At 41.8% G+C, this 19,170-nt stretch overlaps 1 protein-coding gene across 1 annotated transcript in view; it reads left to right on the top strand.

Moving 5' to 3' along the window:
• The window catches only part of NOX4 (NADPH oxidase 4), a 727,367-nt gene that overhangs the window by 246,776 nt on the left and 461,421 nt on the right, over nt 1-19,170 (top strand). The window contains exon 8 of the mRNA XM_086933983.1: nt 7,950-8,030. Coding sequence (XP_086790109.1) covers nt 7,950-8,030 — 81 coding nt within the window. The remainder of the gene's footprint in view (nt 1-7,949; nt 8,031-19,170) is intronic.

The following is a 19,170-nucleotide window of genomic DNA, read 5'->3' as shown; positions in this document are numbered from 1 at the left end:
TGTTGCTGTGACCTTTTGAGAACCAAACCCAAGCCGAGCTAGCCAATCCTCTTCAGCCTCCAATGTTACTGTTGTGTCTGGTGGTGCAGATGATCCGGTTGCCGGTCTCTTTAACGGCTGAGAAGTCACTTGTGCCGCAGCCACAGGTGCAGAAGTGGCTTGTTGTGACTGGGGATGGCCTGCTGATGCTGATGTACTGCCTTTTCCTTCAATTTGCTGCCGTTCTCTTTCAAACCTCTTGGCTGAGGAGGCTAGCCACTGTTTGTACTTTGTAACATCTTCATCAGCAAAAGGAAAGAATGCTTGGCTGCCAGCGCCTTTTTGTAGCGTGGATCCAGAATAGTAGCACAAATGTAATGCTGGTTTGAGTGGATCATTTAAAGACGTTCATCACCTTGTAGGTGCTCTAATAATTTTTCCGCCAGAACAAAAGGGTCTTGGTTTTCTTCATCTTTTTCAAACACAGAACACAACTCCTTCAGTTGGTGCTCCAGCATGTACAACAATGGGATAGCTTTTCCCAAATTATAGTCCTCCTTGCTGACTGCACGCGTGAAGAACTCAAAAGGACGAAGCATGCTTGTCAGGCTTTTAACTATGTCCCATTGCGCCGCACCCATCTTCAGGTCCTCCTTCTGAGCTGTACCCTGTGTTAAGAAATAGTGATTGAGTACCGTATACTGCTCATACAGACGCTCAAGCATGTAGAAGGTTGAGTTCCAACGTGTTGCCACCTCCTGGATGAGTGCTTTCACTGGCATGTGACGTTCATATAGCAGGCTCCTCAGATGCTTCCGGGCCTTAAAAGAATGGCTGAAATGTTTGCACATTTTTCGGCAGGTGTCCACTACCCTGTACGCTGCACTGTCTTTATCACTCAAGAATTTTTTGACAACCAGGTTTATACAGTGCGCCAAACACGGCACTCTGAAATAGTCACCCAGCTGCATGGCCTTAACAATATTGGCGCCATTATCCGTGGAAACATAACCAACCTGGTGTTTTTTTGGGGACAGCCAGTCAAGGACCTTTGTGTTAAACACATCCAAAATGTTTTGTGCTGTGTGACGTTTCTCCAAACCAAACATGGCTAGTGTTGCATGTTTCCGAGCAGCTTTAAAAACTTGGTCCGGGTCAACACCTGCGTTTAGCTTTGCTTTAACCCCTGAAAAAGAGACCCAGTGTGCAGTGATGCACATGTAATCAGCGCCTGCGCCACTGGTCCACATGTCTGTTGTCAGATGTATAGTGTGAACAGCACTCTTCTGCAAAGCTGCCCCAATCACCTCCAGAACATCTTCATGTAGTGCTGGAACCGCAACTCGGGCAAAATAGAACCGGCTAGGAACCTTCCATTTAGGGCAGAGCGCTGCCACTAATTCTAGAAAACCAACCCCTTCTACAAATGAAAAAGGGAGAAGGTCCAGAGCTAGCATTTTAGCCAGCTTAGTGTTATACAGAGGCGTCAGTGGGTGGTTGCGTTCATATTGCGCTTCTGTAAACAACATCTTTTTAATGTTGCCCTGGACCAAGGATTTACGGGATGATGATGATGATATCTTCGACCCAGTTACGCTCGCTGATGAACTTTTTCGCATTGGTGTCTCACTGTCTCCCACACTCTTAGTGTGGCTCACATGGGGTGTGCTGCTGACAGGGGTACTGGGTGTAAGTGAAATGTTTGACACGTCTTCTTCCTCCTCGTCATCATCAGATGAAACATCAACGTTTTCATTACGTGCAATTCGGGCTTCCTTGATCGCCTCTAGGTGCGCAAACCATTGGACAGCGTGCGTTCTCCTAAGATGACCTCTCTGGCCTCCGGTACCATAGTTGGTACCAAACTTACCACGACTAACTCGAAGCTTACAAATGCTACAAATGGCTACGTTTTCCTTTTTTGGGCAAACACTAAAGAAGTCCCAAACTGCAGACTTGAAATGTCTTTGGGGGCCGGAGGAGGCGGCGATACTGGTGGGGGTCCTGCTGCAAATGCCAGATGAAGTGGAGGATGTGGATTGCCGAACTTCAGTACGTTTTGCACTTTCACCACCACTAATTGAGGTCGAGGTGGATGGAGGTCCCTTCTTGCGAGGAAGAAATATGGAAGCAGTAGGTGTTGGTGTACTAGTTAACTCCAAATCCAATGATTGTTGTGTTTCCATTGCCTCCTCGTCGACATCATCATCACGCTCAGCAGCTTCTCGGGATAGGGTCAAAATGTCTCTTTGCTGCATGCCCGCTGGGGCTGCAGTGACCTTTATGATGACTGGCTCGTCGTCGTGAGAGGCTTCATCTGCAGCAGTATCCGTCACTTCTTGTTGAGCCTCCTCACACTCCATAGCTATGAGTTTTTCGACGACCTTCCTTTTACGCTTAAGTATCTTTGTCAGATCATGGTGTGCCTCACTCTCAGACTGCCGTGATGATGGTTCTCAATCTTCATCCAGATCATCAGAAGGATGTGGGCTTGAAGAAGATGTAGACACCCCCCTTGATCTTTTCCTTGCTAGGGATGTGGAAGACAATGAATGATCATCAGGAGGAGTGGCTTCCTCGGTTTGATTGTCAATTTCCTGATGTGCCCCTACTTCGGGAGGAACAACTATTGTGGGCACTTGTGACCCTCCATGCACCTCTGCTTGTGCATCTCCTTGCGCTGCCTCTCCTTCCACATGTACTTGGGCTTGTACTTGCACATGGTGTTGTTGTTGCGGCTGTGGTTGTTCAACACTTGTCAGACGAGTTACAACAACCTGTGTTGATTCAGGGACATTGCTGCTACTTTCTTGCGATGAGCCAACATCACTGGTCGATGGTGATTGAAGAAGTACACTGACTGCCTCTGAAGCACTCAAGGGCTTTGACTTAAGTTGGCGTGGTGGTGGAGGCACTGAACCCAATGGAGCGGGGGTGCTGCTCCCAGCTTGGTCCCCAGCAGATCCCACTGCTGCTGCAGGCGTACTTTTTTTTTGCTCCCAAAAAACGCGACGGCCGGCACACCAGCCTCCTTGGTAACTTGCTTCTTCTGCTCCTTACTAACAACTTTCTTGCTAGAGGAGCTACGGAGACCTTTTTTTGGGGCCATCTTCTTCAGAGCAGGTCAGACAGCAGGCCACAGTTGCACGAATTGCATAGTTGTCTGAGGCCAGATGTGACGTCGCGTGACGTTATGCTGCACACACACACCGCTGCAGGACTTCTTCCTGGCACTGGTGGTTCTCTTGAGTCTTGTGCACCTAAAAGCAATGGAAGACAGAGGAACATCAGTTCAGTTATACACCCCAAAAAAATCGAAAAAACCCAGAAAAATCAGCACAATCCCATGCCCTCCATGATGCTTAAATTCAAGACACCCCACAGAAAGACCAGGCACATGCAACACTCACTAGTCACTACCCCTGGTGAAAAGGCCACAACAACAGGCCAAAAAAACGAAAATCACAGAAAAATCAGCACAATCCCAAGCCATACAGCCCCTCCATGATGTTTAAATTCAAGACAACCCACAGAAAGACTAGGCACATGCACCACTCACTGCACCCTGGTGAAAAGGCCACAACAGGTCAAAAAAACGAAAATCACAGAAAAATCAGCACAATCCCAAGACATCCAGCCCCTCCATGATGTTTAAATTCAAGACAACCCACAGAAAGACTAGGCCCATGCACCACTCACTACCCCTGGGCATAATGGATGAAAGCTAGGCAAAATGGGTGCAGGCCTGAGAACACTGCCTGCATTCAAAATGCCCCCCTCCCTCACAGCACATGGCTAGGGCCTGTAGCAGCACTCAAAATGGCCCCCAACCACATGGCCTGTCCACAACAGGCCAAAAAAACGAAAATCACAGAAAAATCAGCACAATCCCAAGCCATCCAGCCCCTCCGTGATGTTTAAATTCAAGAAAACCCACAGTAAGACTAGGCACATGCACCACTCACTACCCCCTGGTGAAAAGGCCACAATAGGCCAAAAAAACGAAAATCACAGAATAATCAGCACAATCCCAAGCCATCCAGCCCCTCCATGATGTTTAAAATTCAAGACAACCCACAGAACGACTAGGCACATGCACCACTCACTACCCCTGGGCATAATGGATGAAAGCTAGGCAAAATGGGTGCAGGCCTGAGAACACTGCCTGCATTCAAAATGGCCCCCTCCATCACAGCACATGGCCAGGGCCTGTAGCAGCACTCAAAATGGCCCCCAACCACATGGCCTGTCCACAACAGGCCAAAAAAACTAAAATCACAGAAAAATCAGCACAATCCCAAGCCATCCAGCCCCTCCATGATGTTTAAAATTCAAGACAACCCACAGAAAGACTAGGCACATGCACCACTCACTACCCCTGGGCATAATGGATGAAAGCTAGGCAAAATGGGTGCAGGCCTGAGAACACTGCCTGCATTCAAAATGGCCCCCTCCATCACAGCACATGGCCAGGGCCTGTAGCAGCACTCAAAATGGCCCCCAACCACATGGCCTGTCCACAACAGGCCAAAAAACGAAAATCACAGACAAATCAGCACAATCTCAAGCCATCCAGCCCCTCCATGATGTTTAAATTCAAGACAACCCACAGAAAGACTAGGCACATGCACCACTCACTACCCCTGGGCATAATGGATGAAAGCTAGGCAAAATGGGTGCAGGCCTGAGAACACTGCCTGCATTCAAAATGGCCCCGTCCATCACAGCACATGGCCAGGGCCTGTAGCAGCACTCAAAATGGCCCCCAACCACATGGCCTGTCCACAACAGGCCAAAAAAACGAAAATCACAGAAAAATCAGCACAATCCCAAGCCATCCAGCCCCTCCATGATGTTTAAATTCACGACAACCCACAGAAAGACTAGGCACATGCACCACTCACTACCCCCTGGTGAAAAGGCCACAACAGGCCAAAAAAACGGAAATCACAGAAAAATCAGCACAATCCCAAGCCATCCAGCCCCTCCATGATGTTTAAATTCAAAACACCCCACAGAAAGACTCAGTGCACCCACCACTGAGTACCCCTGGGCAAAAGGCCCCAAAACAGCCCAAAAATCGAAAATTCCAAAATTGTAGTTGCAGCAACTGTAATGCCCCAAACAAACTTACTTGTGAAATTTCTAATCCAAAAGTGATCCAAAGAAAGTCAAAAGGGCCTCAATTCCAAATATCCAGCAGCATCCACAAAAAGTAATCCTTCCAGATCCAAAGGAAAAGTGACCAGGAGATGGACAAAGCACTGGGAGGAGCCTGCTGGACAGGAACAGGAAGTTGAAGACTGTGGGGCACTTCCTTCCTCCCACCCCCCCCCCCCCCCTCCCCAAAATGGACTCCTCGTAAAAAAAGTGCAGGCAAATGTCAACCTGAGGAGTTATTCAGATAAAAATCATCATTTCCAGAAGGTTTATGCTGCTTGCTGGTGGATTTCTTGTGCAGAATTGCAAATTTTATATTTTCGCGAGTGCGAGATTGTTGCTGCTCGCCGCATCTATAAGCTCGCAATTGCGAAGTACCGCGATACGTGATCACGGCGTACTCGCGTTGACAAACTCTCGCTGTACAAGTTGGCAAGCCGCGATTACGTAATCGCGCTTGCCAAATTCCCGCGGGATCCCGCAGCAAGATCCAAAATGGCGCAGCACTCGCAAAATAGCTAGAAAAATAACTCGGCAAACGATGAATGACGGGAAGTAAACGCCGCGCGCCGCAAAATTGTATCACCAAGAAAAAAAAAATCCGCTGCGTGCGAATTTGCGGATTTTGCGGGAAATTCGCGAATCTCGCGGATTGCGAATTTACCGAAAATCCACAAAATCCGCGAGCGGAACGGATTTTACACGTATACCACCAGTGATTGGATCGGTGGTGTCGATAACAACCTTGATTTAAGACTTGCAGTGGCTAAGGTCATGAGAGGCTAGAGTCAACATCTTGCACCAACATTTGGTTATGCATATTGACATTGGGAGATCATTTCATAGGCGTTGTTTTAAATAAGCATGGCACACATTAAGAGTAGTAATCACAAGCACACTTACACAAGCATTCATGCGGCATATACAGTGGATGTCAGTATCATGGAAATGCGGTAGGTGCTGCCAGATGGGAATTCGTACACCAGAGTTAACATCTATTCAAATACAATAGTAATGGTCCCACTACCGGTGTGTTGGTAATTAAAAATGGTGGTACACGTGGGGATGAAACCAGACGTGCCGTCGAGCACAGAGTGTGAAACTGAGAACTCACCCCTAAAGATTAGTTCTAGTGCTGACAGGGATGGCAGAGCACTTCGTTGCTCTAATGCTAAGGAAGAGAAAGTACAATTCCCAATTACAATCTGGAGAGTTAAGTACTTACCAGGGTCCTGACGTGGCATATCCACAGGCAGATAAGGGTTAATCATACTTGCGCAGGGAGGCAGTGCAACTGGCGTCCGGGCTACCCTGGCTTCGGACCCTGTAATGCTTGCTTCCGGGTCTGCAGTTTATGAGGGAGCCACGTGTTGCGTTGCTGCGTGGTAGACTAGACTGTAAACCGAAGCAGCCATGTTGGATAAGAACTTTATTAGCTATGCAGTGTACCTGAACAAGGGTGAGCAAGGTGGTGCGGTGACATAACCTAAATTACAAAATGATATTCAGTGGGCCATAAGAGTGGCCCGCTTAAGTCTTGACAATTACAGGAATGCTAGAATTGGTGATATATCCTATATGACAGACTGATATGTGAAAGTGGCCCGCTTGAGTGTAAACAATAAAAGGATTCCTAAAATGGGTGGCAGTGGCAATCAGATGTTTGGAACAGGTAATAAAACGGGAGTCGGGCATGGAGTCTAACCGCTCATGAGTGGAGGGAGCGATGTAGTGTAGGTTAATTATACCTCTATGTAAGGAAGTGCAGAGAAACAGATTAAGGGTCCACAAGTGGATAAAGAGGAATTGGTATTGTTATTAATTATGTTAATAAATATATAGATATTCGTTACGTCTGCTTAACAAATGTACATATTACTTATGGTTATATTGTTCTATGTTTAACATGTACATAGGCAACTGCATAAATAAGAAATAAGTAATTGTTATCATAATTATTTATCTACAATTGCTTCACCATTGAATTACTAAAAGGAAAAAAGGAATTAAAAACAAATAAATATGCTTAAAGTACAGCAACACATGAAAGTCTGAGTTAATTTAATACAACTTCAATCTAGACATATTACCTTCCTTATACGTATATACGTTCCATGTACTTATGTTTCTTTATATTTATTACTGTACTCCTATTACAGCAACTCCAGTGCACTAGCCTATATATCACCCTATACCACTCTCATTATATCCTCTACCGCCACTCTCTGACTCATCACAAACCTCATTCCACTACTCTCTCCAATGCAATACCCCGTTTCACACGCTGTACCACTCTCAATATATCCCCTATCTCCACTCTCTGGCTCATCCTAAATCCCATTCTACTACTATGATCTTTAAAATAACCCTTTCAACACTCTTCCCTCCTCTACTCTTCCTTGCATCATCTCAAACCTCATTTACGATTGAGAACTCCAAAACAAGGCTTTCTAAACCTTTCTCTTATGTATCCCTCCTAGACCCATCCGATACCTCATCAGTCTGCCTAATTCACTTTTAGAAATTCCCTCCACCATCTCTCCTTTACTCATCCCAAACCTCCTCCTACTGCTATGATCTCAAAATAAACACTTTCTTGACCCTTTCCTCTTCTATTCCTCCACTATCCTTTGCATTTTTATTTTTTTGTGTGCAGATCACGCAACAAGGTATTCTGGGAAATGCGGGTGGTTGTGGAGCACTAGGATACAACTACATTGTACTAATTACTAAAAAAAGTAACTTTCCTCCCATATATAAGGCAAGATACATATGCGTTATGTGTTAAATTTGTATATTTTCCTTTGCAGGACTTCCAACTACAATATCTTCTTCTACACTCACAACCTCTTCTTTGTTTTCTACATGCTGCTGATTGTGCACGTTTCAGGGTAGGTAACATTTCTGACTTCATTGTTATTTATTTTATGTCTTAGATTACGAAGTACTGGTATCACTTTCACAAGCTGATAAAGCAATCCCAAAATGGCATTGTCACGTTATCATTTGTCAGCTTTAGACATTTGAAGCAATTGAGCAAAGCATTGTAAAGTGTCAGGGATTAGGACATTGCTAAGAAAATTTGAAGCGTGTAAGAGTGCTTCTCACCCCTTTATCGACTCCGTGGAAAGCACATTTCTAGGATGTGTCTTCTAAATACCCAATAGGGAATATCATGGGACAAAATACATATGTATAAATTGGAAATGTGGAGTTATACCTAACTCCACATATATGTACCTTGACAATATATATACTTTCAAGACACATAGATAAAGAGTTAAAAATTACTCCCTGTATATGCACCTACCTTTCGGTAATTTTTCGGTGTTGTTATGATACTACGGTATTCCTATGCTTCATATTCTGTGGTACAATCTTTGCTAGAGCTCCTCCCACTATTGGCATCCATATGTACTGCAACATCGTGTCGTCAGCCGTCCTTCACGGCACCTGTTCCAGGGAGGTACTTGAGAGAGTCTGCTTTAAGCATGTGCAGGAAAAGCAAAGCACTGTGAATAAGCAGTGTGGAATTCATTAACTGGTAAATAGGCCAACACATTCCTAACCATCCCTTTTACTTTTGAAGACCTTGCATTAAAGGGGGCCATTCGCTGTAGTAAAAAAAGCTATTCTGTTTACCCAGTTCTGCATCACTAACAAGGGAGTAGCCAGAAAATTGTTAAAACAAACACTTTTACCTGCACCTTGAGTGCCATCGGGTGAGGGAAGCGAGTAAGCCTTACTCACCCTAGATGAGGTCCCTTCAGCCCATCTTCTGTACCTCCATCCTCTAAGCCTTTCATGCATCCTTCTATCAATCTGTTCATGCTTCCATGTATCCATCCTGTCACTATACCATCTATAGCCCCATTTATCATTAGAGTTCTATCCATCCTTCCACTCTCACTTCCGACCATTTAGCCATCCTTTTGCCTATCCATTCATTATTTCTCATCCATCCATCAAGTCTCCCTCCTTTTATCAATCCATCCTTCTTTCCACCCTTCCATAGAGATGCCCATTCATTCATCCATCCACACATTCATCCAGCCTTTCATCATTCCACCACTTTCATTCACCCACCATGCAAATGTTGTTTTACCCTCGCATTCATCAGTCCATTCACCATTGAATCCATCCTTTCATTCTTTTGGCCCTTCTTTCTGGCACAATTTCTTCCCAATTTTAATGTCGTTCTTTCACTGTTCCTTCCAGCCCTCTCCCCTTTTTCTTTCCCTCTCTTTTTCTCTTTGTTTTATTTTTTCTGTGATTAACTATGCATCTCTGACCCCTGTTAACTAGCTTTTGTCTGCATAGATGTAGAAAAGACAGGTTCATAAATAACTGTAAAGTGTCAATACCACCCCACTTCAGCTGCATAAGCAGGAAGGGGGCCTTACGACACCACTAGTCACTAACCATCTCCAACCATAAGCATTCTAGACCATTGCTTTGTTTGTTGACATATGGTTGAGTTTGAGAAACATTGTAACCAGCTTCACGAGATATGCTGTTTAAAAGTGAGGGTCTAATATTTTGACACACAAAGCCCCCTTTGATAGTATTTGACTTCACAAATATTAATGTAAGAAGGTGTTGTGTAGTTCCTACTAATCCATAGGATCTGCGCATTGTTTGAACAACATAAACTAGGGGCTTGGTGAATAGACTGATTCCAGACACCCCCGCAGGATATGTTGGCCTGTAGACCAGCTAGCTCACAGTACCACCATAAGCCCCCCTAACCTACCAGGGAGCAAACAGTTTCTGGCAGCCACTGAACGTATAATGAGAAATGAGAGGTACCCCATAATTGATTGTGAATTTTAATTTATGTGTAATTAGTAATTGACAATAGTATAATCACTAGTATGATTATTCGGTTTTTAATCATTATTTGTTTAATAAATGCATTTTTTATACTTAATAAATTGTTTTTGAGCATAATTCTAAAACGGAATAGTGCAAACTTGTAGTATTTTATACAGTTTGGCAATCTTCAAGGGAATCTTAATTTCTTAAGTCACTGAACGTGACAACCCTGATTCCTCAGGAATTGTGGAAACAGCATAAAATATTTCGCTCAGTCACTCATGTTCACTTGTTTTCAGAGAAATATACACAGATTACACAGGGAGGATGTTTTCAATAATATTTACTGAACCAATGTTATACGTGTGCTGCAATGATTAGGAGACGGAAGCAAATAAAGATTACAAGCACCAAATGAGTGAACAGAAGATACATTTCTACCATGTTGCTGAAGCAATGAATTATATATAGGCATATATTCAACATGGTAATCTAACATACTCCTATGATGCAGACCCTACTCTGTGTGTACTTAGAGTGTGTATGGGTGTAGGGCCAAGAATCCACCCAAAGGGATGACTCAACCCTTTTACATGATGGGAGAGATGGGAGACCCCGTCTTGGTCTCGAGGTGGACACCCCTCCCAGAACGTCAGACCAGTGCGTGATGATTTCTCAGCATGCAGGGTCCTTCGGTGTCAGCAGAAGTGCCTCCTCTACTAAACTATCAGGATGCCTATTATTTATAATAAAAAGCAGCCTTTTGGATGTGCGCGATAGATTAGTGATGTTATGGATATGTGGATAGCGCTGTCGCCTCGTGGATGAAGATAGGACGACTTTTGTAGCTAGTGCATAGAGAGGTCTAGTACATGATGTTCAGGGCACCGTGATAATGTTTTGCGAAGCTGGATGTGTAAACAAAGCAGTTTCAGAGAAACTAATCCAGTATCGTCGTGCATGCAAATGTGTGCAAAGATGAATCGCTGAAATGTTCTTTTCTAGGACAATGTAAGGAATAAGCTGCCTCGCTACATGGGCCTAACCCAGGAATATCACAAAGGGTCATGGCATGACCTATGCTAAATACACACCTGAAGTTACAGAATTATTAAAACGCTACTTATACTTGCCATTCAGCTGCACAGGTTGTTTGCTAAAATGTTGATGACAGGTTATTGTCATTTGTTTGTAACACAATTTTGATGTAAAATAATATTTCCCTTTTCAAAGTATAATTTGTAAAAATTGTGCCTCTATGCTACATTAACCCAAAAGCAAATACAAAATAAACATAGACCCTGCAAGTATGTTTGGGAATTTGTGCCCAGTGCCAGATAAAATAAACCAGTCACTTTCCTGATGTATAATATTAAATAAACAGTTTGGAGTGAATATGTTCTCATTATCTAGTTAGGGCATGCTCACCTGGGACGTTATTGTGTGTATGTTGCCCTGCCGTCTATTGCACCCTAAGAGTCTGGACAGGATTTTGCCCGGCTTCTTCCCCTTGCCATACGGTTGAGCAAGTAGATTCTTGCCCAAAAAATGCACCTCTCAGTCCGCTAGGTTTCTAAATTCCTGGAGTAGCTGGTGATGCTCTTTAAGTATCTAGAGCTGTGAAGTTGGTGTCACTAGACCTTCAAGATCCTTATGTTTCTGTTCTAGTCATGTGAGCGGTTCTTTGTATATCTCAGAGAATCTCAGCATTTTTAGCTGTCGTAACTTCTTGGATATAGGCGTTAAAGACCTCCCAAAGTGGGGCGTAACTCTCCACTGTGCCCTTATTCAACAGAAAGTACTACAGTATGGCTGCGTGCAATTCCGATAGGAGCTGTGGTCCTTATTCAACTCAGTTGAATTAAAATTCCAGAATTGCATTGGTGTATGGAATGAAAAGCAGGACTAGGAAATTGTGTCACTGATGACTTGGCAGCATCTGGTAACCTTAGAAATCCAAATGGATGCCTAGAGTTTTCACTGTAGTTGCAGTTTTTATTTGAGCCACAACTGTAACCTTGGCTGCAATTTTCATTGCAGCTAACAGTTTCTATAGCATGATGTTAGACCACAGTTGTTTTAGGTCCTATTTGGATAATCAAGGATCTTCAGACAGGGTACTATAAGGGTCATTATTCATCAGGGTCCTGGCTCGTACAGAAACATTTATTTGTAGATAGTAACATAAGCTAGCACTGTTTAGTAATGATGAGGTAGACAGCACTGCTAATACCATTAGAAAGGCCAGATGCTTGATCTGACTTCTTTTCTGTTAAGAAGCAGAACATATCTCCCTAAGCAGTTGTATGAGAGCCCCCTGAATTTATTGTCTTGAGCCCCTCAAAAGTTTCTACCTTTGTTCATCTATTGAAACAGCAGAATGGCGGTTCACTTCGACTTCATTAGTGTCAGGTAGTTCTTATTTGTGCTAGTGGTTACATATAGTAAACATAGCACTCATTTTGGCAGACTGGATGCATTTTTAGGTCACACCTACCAACCTGCGCAGCTGTGTGGTTGCTAAAGACATATTGTAGGCTTACAAAGAACAAAGAGGGGCTTTACTCATAGCCCATTGGTGGGCTTTACTATACTTCCCATTTGCCCGCTTCTTCTTCAATTGCTTACCCTGTCAGTCTTTCGTCTGCCCCTGGACCAAAACGCCAACTTACCTGTGTCCTTCCACTGCTCACTTTCAAGGAACTACTATTTGTTTTTGCCTTAAGCTTTCCATAAGAGCGCATGTGTTTTCCAGCTGCCTCCCTAGTGTGCTTCTCTTCCTCCTCCACACTCCTCAACACTCCATGTTGCTCTCTTCTTTCTATGTGCTCCTCCCAGGTCCCAAAGGTGAGCCTGATTGCCTTTGTCAATGCTTCTTTTTAACACTTGTTGAACGGCAAGAGAGAGAAAGGCAGAAAAGGAAGACAATAGGTAGATGTGAAAGGTAGGAAAACATTGCCAAAGACTGAAAACATGGATGAAAAAGTGCACGAAAAAGGAATATGAATTGTAGAATGGATAAAAGAAAGAGGAATGAGGTACAATCAAGGGCAGGCAGACTTGGTATTCAATCACCTCGGCATTCAGCAGTTACGATCGCAGGTTTAAAACAAAAGTTGGGCCGTGCACTTATGGTTTTTTTGTTTACAATGTAACCATTGGTCGCACTGTATCCTTTAAAATAATACTAAGGATGCATGAATAAAAACAGGGCTGCTTATTTCATCATCAAGTGGCACAGTTGCTCCAAACCTTGCTGTAAAGTCTGTATAAGATGCTGCTGGTGCTGTCTGACTTCATACTCACGAACAGGGCTGGCTTTAGCGCTGGTGGCGCCCTGTGCAACAGTGTCTGTTGACACCCCCCCAATGACCACCTCTGCCACGGATTCCCTCACTAGCACCCTTTAACAGTGCCTCTCAAGTCTCCATAACCACTGTCTCTCAGATTCATTTAGTTTTATAGCGCCACTCATACCAGTGTAAGATGTCAGAGCACTTCATATGTGTGTAAATCAGTGTAAAGGAAATGTTACATCAGACAGTACTACAAGGTGTCGATACTGGTAGGCAATTAAGTTTAAGTTCCTATTCAGAAAAAGCACAAATTCAAACATCATTGTAACGGGTTCTCCTTCATAATAAGAATTGTTTTCTACCCCAATGAACCCTTTTCACAAGATTAGGATGATGAAAGACTGGGCATAAAAACACATAGCTATAACATATACCTTTCAGTTTGCATGCAGCTCTAGGATGAAAGTTAATAGCTCAAGGTTCTATATTAGGATACAAAAGGATGTCTCTTACAGAAGCAGTAACCCCTGACCTATTTACATTATATGCACTTTGTGATCTGCATGGTACACGTTCTTAGCAGCAGGCATTTTAACCCTCTGCGCTACCGTAGGATGAGTCAAAACTTCCACTAGACAAACCTTCCACCCCTTTCCAGGAAGACGATTTATCACCAGGCTTCTCTTTATGTTTTAATTGATGTTCGAAACTTTTCAAAACATTTTAATTGATGTTCGAAAGTTGCTGGAGGCCAGGAATGAGCCAGCAGGTGCTTTTAAAATGATAATACCAATTTAAAAAAATTATGCCCCCACCCAAAGTCAACGCCCGGTGCGGTCGCATCGATCGCACCACCATAGAGCTGGCCCTGCTTACGGCGCAAGCCTCCATTTTAAGTCAGGGTACTGATGGAAGCCTCCATTTTACGTTACGGCACTGGCTGACATTTTGACTGTATTCACAGCTAAAATGTAGCTCTTGCTTGAAAAAGTGATGACTGTTCAGAAACTATATTTTTCAAAAGGCTCATTCTGCAGAGCAAACCTTGTAACAGAGAGAGGGGTACTGCGCTGGGTCTTTTTTTATTACTTCCCACTTCTCATTAAATATAGATCAAAGGATGGTTGCGGGGAGAAACAAAACAATGACGGTTTCGTTCTCGCTTGGCAGCAGTGGGAATGTCAAATTATGAACACATTGCACTGGGGTTTAAGTCCTGGATCGGCAGTGCATTTTGAGCACAGGTTTTGGTTTAGCAAACTGCCAGTCAAATATTCAGGAGGTGGAAAGGTGATTTATTACATTATTCATCCTGGCAATGCAGCACGTGGATTGCATATTTGAAAAGGGAAACTAAGGCAGTTGCACTATTGTAAAAAATCAGCCTAGCATTGCATTGAGTGAACATTATATTTGTTAATGTGTGGAGAAAAGAAGCAGTGAGAAATAGGCTTTTTCAACTGGAGTAGAATAATTTTGGCTTCATCTTTTTATGTGTGGCTAGGTTATATATATATATATATATATATATATATATATATATATATCCTTGCAATCTCTGTTCACCACGGCGTTTTACACCAAACAGAAAGGAGGACCCCAAAGCGGCAAATGAATTTCAAGTGGGAAGATTTATTTGCTCACACAAAATGGTATTTCAGGCATGACGCGTTTCGGTTAACTAGTAACCTTGATCACATAGTGACACTGCAGTTAGTTACATCATTAAATACACATTTTTTTCAAGCATAGTGGTCATGTGACATTAAACAGTGAAGAGATACTATTGTTGACATCATGTCCTTATACATCAGTAGTGACCAGCTTATGCATTGTCAAATAGGATTTAACCGTTCATGTTGGATATGTATGTTATTTGCTGCATAAATGCAATAAATAACTAAAAACCATGTATTTGTTCATTTAATTTTAAGTTTCACTATATTGTTAGCAGCACTGTAGATTAAGCGAAAAACTATAGTGAAATTTCAGCATAAATGCCTAAAAAGTATTTTGTGCAATATGACGCAAAGGCTATGTAAACAACTCATAATTAAAATTTCACATAATTATAAATATGGAATAAAAAGTATGGAGCTAAAACATAACGGCATAAATGCCTTAAACCTCTGTGTGCAAAATTACGCTTTTTAGTGCAAATTGTATATTTGTGCAAATACTGCAATTCAATAAATTAGTGAACTTGATTAATACACGACCAACAAATTTGAATTTAAACAGGGCCTATATGTACAATGCTAACTGTCTTACTTGATTCCATATGGGCTAAGAATTGGGTTACATGGCGTTATAAAATCCAATTGAGTGAACATTATATTTGTTAATGTGTGGAGAAAAGAAGCAGTGAGAAATAGGCTTTTTCAACTGGAGTAGAATAATTTTGGCTTCATCTTTTTATGTGTGGCTAGGTTATATATATATATATATATATATATATATATATATATATACATATATATATATATATATATATATATATATATATATATATATATATATATATATATATATATATATATATATATATATATATATATATATATATATATATATATATATATATATATATATATATATATATATATATATATATATATATATATATCTGGAACACTCCAAACTTTCTCATGCAAGTAAGGCACTGACTCCGTGAAATAGATGATTCCAAATAAGTTTATTCACTCATTTAGGCTGCTTGACGCGTTTCGGCGGTAAGCACCCACCTTGTATATATTACTTTGGTCTTATGTACTCGTGTGATGAAATAATACCAATGAGATTTGCTGCACTAAAGGTATAGATGGTGCATTCTTTGTGTGTTTTTCATATACATGTATGTGTGCATATTAGTTTTTCCTTTTTCAGAGAAATCTGGATTGCTGATCAAAAATTTCTAGAGGTTTAGATTGTAAGGTGGTGCACTAAAATGCATTTAATGCGTTTGCCAGGGATTAGTAAGAATTAATTATATATGTGTTCATTGCTTTCTTTATAAAATGCGTCCAGTTGTCGTTTTCTGTTAATAATACACATATTAGTTTATTGTGCCACATATAGGAGTACAGTATCATTTATTGGATTATATATAGGTTGTAGAATTAACATGCATTTAAAGAAAAACATTAAATTAGTGTGATTGTGGGCCTTAAGCTTACAGTTGAGACAATAATTACTAATGGGAGAGTTGTTTTCCTGCATGTTTTTCTCCTATGCAGGTGCAGACCAAAGTTATTCATTGGTTAGTAAAAAAAAACCATTGTATTTCAGAGATAGTTAGGGAGGAAGTACTGGCAAGGTCAACTAATGAAGAAAACAGGAAGCGTTACCAGTTTGTACTATCAGAAGGACGGAATCCAAGGACGCCTTGGAAGTGGAAACTGTAATATGAGAGAAGTGTTCAAGCTGCCAAGGTCTTTTACGGGAACTGGAAAAGTACTATGATGTGTATGAGGTTATATTTCTCAAATGTTATTTGTGCATTTTAATTAGTGACCCCACCTTGGGTTTAGTCAGATTCCCTTTAGACTTGGATAGGTACAGACCTCTCCTGTCATTTATGATTGTGTGGCGTCATGCTAAACATGACTTCATATCTATAGAACGTCTTCAGAAGTTCTGATTCCTGACATCTTCCTTGACTCAATAGGTTTTCCCTATCCTTAGTTTAGTGTAGGGCTTACCAGATGTTGCATAGCTTTCCCATGTATGGGGAGAAGGATTGAAACCATTCATTTAGTCATCAAATCCTTTACCATAATTTTTGCATTGCTGCCACCCAAATTATTATATCCCCCTTGTTGTTGGAGACCAATATTGCACATCACTTTCGTCTTCCTTTGTAATCCTGTACTTTTATAGTATGTTCTTCAAATTTATTCATATTAGTCTGGTTTTCAGTTTGTATTACAAACCTTCTGACTTCAAGTTATGTTTACTGTGTGGTCCTAATGGTCACATTGCATCTTGAGAATTACATTTGTTGCTAACCCATTTTCCTCTCAGGCTACTATCAAGGTCTATTGACCTGCATTAAATTGGAAGAAATGGCCCAGAGCATTCTTACAACCTAACCTATTAGTGCTTCTCATTCAACTACGCCCATCAGTCGGTTGTAGTATATGGGCAAAAAAGGTATTTTCTTGAACTGATGTTTGAAAATTAGAGTTTTTCATTTGTAATTTGTTTAATTCAGATCTGTTTAGCCATGGGATGTGCATTGGTCTTTGTGGAACACCAAGGTACATTTGATTGTATGCACTTGAGAGGTGCTTCAATTTACTGAGTGGGTCTAACCTTACAGGAATGAGGCCCGACATGAGTCCCTCTAAAGAAACAAGTAAAATCTAACTCTCCCTAGCTATCTCTAACCTGAGGCCTCTGAAGGCAGCTCTGGGAGATGTCGAATAGATTCAAGAATGAAAGGAAAGTCTTTGAGGTGACACTGCATAATGAATTAATTTTTTTAGTTATTTTATTGTTTTTGTAAACAAAAAGACAAGACAATACAAACAACTATACAATGTTGCTGTATATATAACAAATAGATACATAACTTTAAAATACTCTTTTTGTAATATATATACACACATATATATATATATATATATATATATATATATATATATATATATATATATATATATATATATATATATATATATATATATATATATATATATATATATATATATATATATATATATATTACCTACTGGCGTCGTTCGCCAGTAGGTATATATAGTTAAGATTATTTGTCTATGGAACTTTTGAAAATTCTATGTCTAATAACTTTGGCGTTTGTGGACGGAATCGGCTGAAATTTTCAGGAAAATGGCACATTTTGTTTCTGAGCAGCCCCTGAAAATTTGGGGGGGTTTCGCCAAGGGGGGGCCGAGAAAAAAGGGGGGTCCCAAAACGCGTTTTTCCCATGTTAATTTCCATAGGGCCTTTGGCCTCACTTTTAGCTCGAACGGCTGAATGGATTTGCACGAAACTTGGCAAAATTGTAGGGACTGTTAGCCCGATGTGCCTTTGCTAGGTCTCAACATATGTGCTCCAGTGGATTTTGAGAAATTAACGTTCAAAACAAGATATATATCTGTAACAGCGCTCCGGGCTGCGCTCCGGTCCGCTTACTTTTCGCGAAACGGAACTTTGCGATGCGAAGCTGATTGCTCCCCGGTGTCTGTCAACATTCTAAACAGTCCGGAGCGGCCGCCATCTTATCTCTCGGTAGGATCGAGAGAGAAGAAGAGGTGAAAAACGAAGGGGGAATTTAATGAAAGGGGGCAATGTATACCCCTCTTGACCCCCTAGGAATGTTGTTGGGGTTATTAAAGGGTCCCGTGGGTAAAATAAAAAAAAAATATTTTTCACGGTAGAAGCGCTTCACGGGCCGCTAACCGGGTCGCAAACTGGTAGCGAAACGGGAATTCGCCATTTTGTGCTTCGTTTTAATTAAATTACTAGGTATAAGGGGGTGCGGGAGACGTATCCTAATCCCTTATGTTTTCTGAGGGTGGCTGAGGAGGCTCATATATGTTGATACATGTCTTCCAGTGGCTGTGCGTGAGCTTTTTTTTTTTTGTTGCTGCGTGACGTCTTTTAACGTTCGATTCGATGGAAATCAGGAAGTGTTGACCGCCAATTTGTCAGTGCGATAAAATATTTTGTTATAAATGAATCCTTATTGATAAACATTGTCTGCGCCATCTTGCCTTTTTTCCAATGCCACAATTTTGTCGTGCACGGCAGCCATTTTTGATGCCAGGCCGGTCCCAGGCTATCACCTAGCCCTGCGGATGTAGTTTATGGCCCCAGCTGTAGAGAATCCAGACATGCCAACCCTCCCGATTCAGGCGTGAGACTACTGATTTCAGTGCTAGTCTCCCGCCTCCCG

Source organism: Lissotriton vulgaris, chromosome 8, assembly GCF_964263255.1.
Source record: "Lissotriton vulgaris chromosome 8, aLisVul1.2, whole genome shotgun sequence".
In the NCBI taxonomy this organism is placed as follows: Eukaryota; Metazoa; Chordata; class Amphibia; order Caudata; family Salamandridae; genus Lissotriton; species Lissotriton vulgaris.
Note: the sequence above shows the minus strand (reverse complement) of the source record. Positions and strands in the feature narration are given on the sequence as shown.